General features: G+C 36.5%; 1 protein-coding gene across 3 annotated transcripts; it reads left to right on the top strand.

Moving 5' to 3' along the window:
- The first annotated feature begins 314 nt into the window (after nucleotides 1-314).
- Nucleotides 315-4481, top strand: LOC139845607 (katanin p60 ATPase-containing subunit A1-like). Of its 3 annotated transcripts, XR_011758400.1 has the most exons (9): nucleotides 315-633; nucleotides 1425-1905; nucleotides 2003-2200; nucleotides 2401-2645; nucleotides 2841-2999; nucleotides 3102-3189; nucleotides 3472-3777; nucleotides 3963-4029; nucleotides 4196-4481. XR_011758400.1 is itself a non-coding variant. In XM_071835868.1 (8 exons), exons 1-7 carry the CDS (start codon nucleotides 512-514, stop codon nucleotides 3751-3753), a joined length of 1575 nt encoding a protein of 524 aa, XP_071691969.1. In that variant the 5' UTR covers nucleotides 315-511; the 3' UTR covers nucleotides 3754-3777; nucleotides 3963-4083. The 3 variants fall into 3 exon arrangements, 2 of the variants coding, with proteins under 2 accessions (XP_071691969.1, XP_071691968.1); XM_071835868.1 differs by lacking the exon at nucleotides 4196-4481 and having other exon boundaries at nucleotides 3963-4083; XM_071835867.1 differs by lacking the exons at nucleotides 3963-4029; nucleotides 4196-4481 and having other exon boundaries at nucleotides 3472-3919.
- The last annotated feature ends 3724 nt before the right edge of the window (nucleotides 4482-8205 follow it).

Below are 8205 nucleotides of genomic sequence, written 5' to 3'. Positions count from 1 at the left end.
TAGTTCCACAAGTAATTTCACTAGTTGATTTTATTCCTTCTAAATTAGAATTCAAGTTCTGCCACTGTGCTGCATCGGACTGCTCCAATATGTGGTTTGGCACGTTCCACCACTTCTTCGTTCATTTTCAATACTAATCGTGAAACACCATGTCAGAAATTTAATACTGTATATTGATATTGATAATGATATTAATTAATCAATATATATTGATCGTTTTTTGGCCTAAAAAAAAAGGCAAGTCACGTTTAGAAAATAGTCCGTAGCATTCTAGAACCAGCTTGAAAAAGTCAAACCAAAATACGTAAGCACGTCACGAAAGGCGTCAACGATGCCAACGAAATTGGTCAAACAGCAAGCTTCGGCCATCGTCCATAACTCGCCTTCGTCTTCCCCCTCGTTCACATTCACAATTACCTGATAATAGGACTACTGAAAAACAAACCCTAGGTTCAAAGTACTCTAGTAGCGGTGGTAGCACAATTGGTTAGTGATTACAAGTTTACAACGTATGGCACTCATATCGCTTGCTGGATTACAGGATCATTTGAAATTAGCCAGAGAATATGCTCTTGAAGGTCTCTATGATACTTCCGTCATCTTCTTCGATGGCGCCATTGCTCAGATCAACAAGTAATCTCTCTCTCTCTCTCTCTCTCTCTCTCTCTCTATGTATACACTAATATATACTCCATCTAACAATGTAATGTAATTGAATTATATTTATATACGTTTTTAGAGCAATTAAATTGTTATGAAATTTCTATTTGTGGAAGATGTTGGATTTGATTGGCATACATTTGAGTGACACTGTTTGCAATCATTTAGAGATGTTAAATTGAGGAGTTTATAGTTTGATATTTGACCTAAGATTAGATAATGTTTTAAGAATGAAAGGGCTAGAACTAAGTGTATTGTACTGCACTAAAAAGTGCGTTTGGTTACCTATTAATTGAATGGTTCGGCACAGATTGCTGAACCTCTAAATCAACGTTAAATCATTAAGTTTTATCAAATGCAACTAAGTAATTAAGTATTCAGGATCTGTTGCTTTTACTTACATTTGTTATAGCCTACTGTAATGTTTTAGGCTTTTAGCCTTCATCTCTTGCTTTTTTTTTTTTTTTTTTCCTTTAGCTCCGGGCTTCGTATTGTAATATTTGCATGGGACTAGTTTCATCATAATCATCATATTGATGATCTACTTTTTCTCATGCCTTTTATTTACCTAATTCAAGTTTTCATTAAAAAAAAAAAAAAAAAAAAACTGTATCATGTGTAGTTATTACAATTGTAGTAACTGTGGAATAGCTACTTTTAGTAATCTAATTAGTTTAGGCTTCTGCTGTTAAATTGATTTAATTATTAGCTTAAGCGTTTAGATATATGAAACATGTGATTATTTGACCACTGTTTCTTAAAAGGTATATAAGCTCACTAGATGATCCAATGATTCGTGCAAAGTGGACGAATGTAAAGAAAAATTTATTAGAGGAGACTGAGGTTGTTAAGCAATTGGATGGAGAGATGAAGTCTTTAAAGCAGACTATAATGGGTAGAACGTCTTCTTCACCTCCAATTTCTGCAAAGAAATCATCGTTTGTGTTTCAACCGATGGATGAATATCCATCTTCTTCTGGTGCTCCTTCCATGGGTGATCCTGATGTGTGGGGACCGCCTACCAGAGATACTTCAAATAGAAGATCTGCAAGAGGTGGTCCTGGGGGTACGAGAAAGGCGTCCCAAGATGCAGTTTGGGCTCGAAGTTCAACTTCGGCTGGTAGAGGTGGACCCACTGCTCGTGGAGGTAAGGCTGGTGGTTCTAGCAGGACAAACAGAGCATCAACTACTAGTAAAAAGGGAACTAGTTCAGGAAAGTCAAATGGTGCGAAGGATGATGCCGTGGTAAGTTTACATATTAGTTGTATATCATATATTCTATATCCGACTGAGTTATAATATGGAGATCTGTTCTTATACTTCGTTCACATATCATAATCAGAATGGTGACGCTGAAGAGGTCAAGTCAAAACGTGGGCAGTATGAAGGGCCTGATGCTGACTTGGCAGCAACGCTTGAAAGGGATGTCTTAGATGCCGCCCCTGGAGTGAGGTTTGAAGATGTTGCAGGTCTGAGTGAAGCCAAAAGACTTCTAGAGGAAGCTGTGGTTCTTCCTTTATTGATGCCTGATTATTTCCAGGTATTATATAGTGCTGCAAAATAATTGCTACTATTTTTATTTTTTATTTTGGAGACATATATGTCATGGTTGTTCATGTGTATTCCTTATGCTCACGATTAGTTTCAATTAGTTTTGTTATTCTTAAATTTACAATTCTTTACTTCAAAGTACAGATTTGTCTGTTTGTGTAGATATAAAGCTTGATCATAATTTTACAGGGAATCAGGAGACCGTGGAAAGGTGTTCTTATGTTTGGTCCACCGGGCACTGGAAAGACATTACTGGCGAAAGCAGTTGCTACGGAATGTGGGACCACATTTTTTAACGTATCTTCTGCAAGTTTGGCTTCTAAATGGCGTGGTGAGAGTGAGCGCATGGTTCGATGCTTGTTTGATCTCGCAAGATCTTATTCACCAAGCACAATCTTCATCGATGAAATCGACTCACTTTGCACTTCTCGTGGGTTAGAATTTTCCCTTTTCATGTTTTACGATGGTTGAAAACTGTGCTTCGTGGACTAGCACTTCATATATCACTATATGCTATTTGCATGCATTTATATTTACACATGCTCATGCACTTGTTGCATAACAATTTGGACCATTTTGGTTTACTTTTATACATCCTGGTTCAAATAGGATTGGTTTTATTTGTTCAGGGCCTCAGGGGAACATGAGTCTTCCAGGAGGGTCAAATCTGAAGTTCTAGTTCAGGTAGATGGAGTAAACAACACAGGCACTAACGAAGACGGAAGTCGCAAAATTGTGATGGTTTTGGCAGCTACAAATTTTCCATGGGATATCGATGAAGCATTGAGGTTTTAAACTCCCCTTTTTTCCTCAGTTATGCCATTTTCTTTATTGTAAATACATTTTATTTTTCTGCGTTACTTAACATGCTCGTTATTGTTACTATTCAGACGACGACTGGAAAAGCGAATATATATCCCCCTACCGAATTTTGAGAGTAGAAGAGAACTTATAAAGATCAACTTGAGAACCGTGGAGGTAAAGTCTTTTATTAAGTTTATTTATTTTTTTGGTTACAAACAAATTTAATTTTAATAACACTTCTATTAGAAGGTATAAACTATGAGACAAGATCATACATTGTCTCTTAATGTAATATACAAAATAATATCTAAGTATACTCAATCCAATTCTTGTTTATACCATCATCTCGTCCATTCCATTCCGTTAGAAATTTATCTGCCAAACCAAACAGATTCTAACTGTTAAGGAGCTTAATTTCTGTCATCATGAATCATGATTCGCCTTCATATTTATCAGGTAGCTGCTGACGTGGACATTGACGAGGTAGCTCGTAGAACAGAGGGGTATAGTGGTGATGATTTGACCAATGTTTGCCGAGATGCTTCCTTGAACGGGATGCGGCGTTTAATAGCAGGGAAGTCACGCGAAGAAATTAAAAATATAGCTAAAGATGACATTTCAAAAGATCCAATTGCCATGTGTGACTTTGAAGAAGCCATCTCAAAGGTTCAACCAAGTGTATCTGCTGCTGATATCGAACGCCATGAAAAATGGTTTGCAGAGTTCGGATCTGCATAATTGGATCTAAGTTGACTAAGATTTGTGAGCCAGGTTTTCTGTTTCCCTTTCTCGCGTTCTTCATAATTCTAAGTGTGAAAAATCCCATGTTAGTGCAGTTGTTTTTGTGTATCTTTAAGACTGTAATCTTAAATTCTTGTACCATTCAAGTGGAAGTTCCAATTAATTCTGTCATTATACACACAGCCTCTGTTTTTTGGTGTTTGCAGAATAAACTGTTACTGCATGGTGTAAAATTATGTGATGCAGCGTATGTGATCAAAATCCCAGGAATAGGTTAGTACTTATGGGAACTTTTCACCCAAATTAGTTTCACTAGTGCTTCCAAACAGCTGATATCTCCATTAGAAGCTAATTGTTTGAGTCGTTACTAAGTAGCGTTCAATGAGTTTGTGCTTGAATTTCCTTTTGGTTTGTATTGATTTTGGTGTCTCTCGGGCAGATAAGAATGATCCTCGGGATTTGTTTTCTTGGGTGTTTTAGATGACGATATGAGGCTACCAGTATCGGTAGCGTGAATATGAGCGCCGGAGAACTTTAAATTGGCACCACTCCTTGCGGGCTTCTTCTTAGCGCTAATGTGATGGTAGTGATGCTTCAAGCGAATTTCACGCATAATTGATAAATTGAAGACGGAGGTGCTAGCTTTCTTTATTTCTTACAATATGCATTAAATTATACATTGTATTACTAGTAATTAATTAATTTAAATGAGTCATGAATACTAGAGAAATTATAGGTAAAATATATATACGGAATAAGAACTGAAAAAGTTAAAATGATCTAACCGAATTGAAGGTTGAACCGGGCTTGCGTTTGACACAATTCCCTTAAACAGATTCTTCGTCTGTTCTCGGGGTACACCGGTCCGAAGCAGCGTACTGCCGGACTTGAACACATGCCTGAAAGAAAGTCGAACGGAAAGACCGTTGATGTTGAACCGAGAGAGCACAATAGAAATTGTGTGTGTGTTTTATTGCTGGGCAATTTATGTGTGTGTTTTACAAACTCTTAAGACTTCTATTTATAATGGAAGCTCAATCTTTTAGTTCCACCTACTACCAATTTAGTGTAGCTTAAAAGCCTTTTAGAATTTGCACTAAACACACAACTTTGAGACTCGATATCTCATTCACCTTTATTTCGTTTTGGACACACTTTAGTTCGTTGTAAAGCCCTCGTTAGTGGCTGAACAAAACCCATTTTATCATCATTAATATTGACTACTCATCATATATTAATAAGTGTCCAATGTTGGTGAAAACACACTTTTTACCAATTTTTCCAACAATCCCCCACATGAATGGAGATCGATCTCAGAAACAACAATCTTCCGATTAAATTTCAGCGGTTGAATCTTGCATACGATAAGTTGGTGTTACCCTTTGAACTTTCGCTTGTGAAAACGCACTTAGTCTACTGGCTCTGAGTAGACGGCGATGTCTTTGAACTCGTCTGCCGTTTGTGTAGGCGACAATACGCTTCACACAAGACTCTCCCTGAGAATGTCAAGTCCTCATAGTTATGTTTGTTATGGTCATGAACATTAGCCTGGTTCTGCGAGAGCTTATCAAATATTGTGCCCCAACAATGCCCTTCGAAGCGACCCCACTTCTCTCTCACATAGGTGATTCACCACAACGTGGCTACTGATTAACCACGCATGGTTATTTCAGTTGAATCATTAAAAGCCATGGGCTTATCCTCTTACATGTCACTTTTAGGAATGAACTAGGAAGTCTACTCTTAATTAGTAAACTCCCTTTAAAATGTGCAGGGGTTGCTAGTTTAGTAATTAACTCCCCCACGGTGACTTTCGCCAGTTCATACAAGTAGGTTGTCCTATTGAACTCAGATCTTGGGATCTCTAGTCAACCGAGTTAGGTTTTCCTTCATATAAACTTAACCTTTCATGGGCTTTTGTCCCATTCCCACGCACTGTAACGACCCTGGAATTTCCAACGTTTATTTATTAATAATTATTATTACTAATACTTGTGATTAAACGAATGTATGTTATTACATTTACATGTTGCCATGACTGCCCGAACTTGACTTTTAAGTGCCCGAAACGTCTTTGTGACACCCGGAACTTTCACGAATAATATTTTTAGATATTATTTACATTCATGATTAAATTTATTAATCATTTTAATTAACTAAGGCTATTAGTTAGTTATTTGGGCTTTAATTGGTTTAACTTGTGATTTATTTGAACTTGGGCTTTGTTAGTGTAATGGACTCATGTTATTGGACTTTCAAGCCCACCCTACATTTTAAGTGGACTTAGTTAGCCCACTAATACTTGTAAGTATCAATTAGAAGCAAACTAGTTAGTTAACTTAGTAAGGAATCAAGTTACTTGTTCATTCCCATGCATGCACCCATTTTAACCAACTTTAAAGGCTTTAACATACAAGTGACTAGTGTGCAAACTTCTTCCTCCTTTTTTTTTTCTGCTGGCCGTAGCTTTTAGGGATGGAGGGAGTCAAATTTTTTTTTTTTTACTTACTACTTGTTCACTTGTAACCTTCATTCATTACACACACACTTTACTTGCAAAAATCCTCTCAACTTTTCTTTCATTTCTTTCTCTCTTTTGCTCCCTTTCTTGTAAGTAACTAGAGCAATTTTTCTCTTCTTCTTTTCTTGTAAAAACTGATTTCTACATGAACATAATCATCATCATCTTTTGTTTATTGTTACTAGTCTTTGATTAGTTAATTACTTGTTGTTATTTACTTACATGTTTCAAGAATCTAACTTTCTAGTTTGATTCATCCTTTATCTTGTTTTAACAAGAACAATCAAGAACTAAACTCTCTAGTTTAGGTTCTACATATAATGTTTCAAAGATTATAAAGTTCTTGTGTTGATTAAAGACATACTTGTAAGTCATGGAAGTAAACTTAAAGTTTACTTTACTTAAAGATCAACTTTGGTTGAATCTTTAAAAGTATGAACAACCATGAATCTTTTCTTGTTTATTTAAGTTTACTTCTTCAATTTATGCACTTTAATTTCATGTAGTTAGTTTATATGGTCAAGTACTATAAGTTAGTCTTGATCTCATATCTCTTGAACAAATTAAGTTAACTTTGAAGGTTCAAGAACACACAAATAAGTTTTCTTTAAATATAACTTTGGATCTAGACTTTTGAGTCTTGGATCTTCAAGATCAAACTAAGAACTATGTTCTACTACTTATGATCTTGATTAGTTAGTTAACTTTCAAGTTTATAGTTCAATATTTCTTTTAAAGTTCATGTATGTGTTAGATCTAAGACTTTGATGTAACTTTGGTTCATCAAACTACATGCAACTCTTAAGTGAGTTGTGCTTCATGTCTTAGACTTGCACTAGGGTTATGATGGTCAAGACTTGGTTAAGATGACGTAAACACACCCATGAGTTGTACACTTGAAGCTATATGCATCAAGGATGAGAACCATGATGAACATCAAGCACCAAGACCACCGGAACCCTTTTAAACTCACTGTTCTGTCCAAAAGCTACTGGTCTGGTGATTCTGTAACAGACCAGTAGACCTGGGCTGTTCTAACCTTGATTTTTAGATATAACTTTTCGAGTAGATAACTTTTCATATAGGACTCGTCTTAATCCGAGTTACGGTTTAGGATTTATGGCCCTCCGATCGTCACTAGGTCCTTTTAACGTTGTGCAGAAATTTCAGACCTACTCGCACTTAGACCGTCACCACGGTTAAACGAAGACGAGTTTGCTTCTGTAAATTTTACCACACTTAAGGGACTCATAGACGGAGCCATGACCACTGGTCTCACCTTAATTCAGTAAGGGTAGAGGCCGTGGTGACTGACTGAAGTCAGACTTTGTTTTAAACTACTTTCATAAACGAAACCTACCTTACGCCTTTTGTTTAATGATGAATGATGATGACCCTTAAGACCTTAAATACATACTTTTAAACCTATTAAGACGATTTACTGACTTAGTACTATTTGACTTAGGTTGAGGACTTCAGACCATTTACTTGCACACCTTTCCCGACTACTACTTTACCGCTACATATCATTGTGAGTTATAGCATTCCCTTTTTACTTTAACTTATTTTGGGAACTGAGAATACATGCGGATTTTATGTTTTACATACTAGGCACGAGTACTTAAACTTATATATGTGTGGGTTATATAACGGCAGAAACATTCCCTTTAGCTCGGTAACGTTTAATCATTGGTTTTTGAACCATGAACGCGAATCTTAGATATGGATCCATAGGGTTTGACATCCCCACTCGGGCTAGTAGCGCTAGCATTTAACGGGTGTTTAATACTTCGTAAACATACGCACTTGCCAAGTGTACTTTCAGGGGGTATAAACGTTAAGTTAGTTACCAAGTGCCCACGGTTAACATATACTTTATCATACTGTTTTGAAACGCTCTTTGTAGCACTGAAATCTCGTGGCCTACC

Source organism: Rutidosis leptorrhynchoides, chromosome 4 (assembly GCF_046630445.1).
Source record: "Rutidosis leptorrhynchoides isolate AG116_Rl617_1_P2 chromosome 4, CSIRO_AGI_Rlap_v1, whole genome shotgun sequence".
Lineage (NCBI taxonomy): Eukaryota > Viridiplantae > Streptophyta > Magnoliopsida > Asterales > Asteraceae > Rutidosis > Rutidosis leptorrhynchoides.
This window is presented reverse-complemented; position numbering and strand designations above follow the sequence as displayed.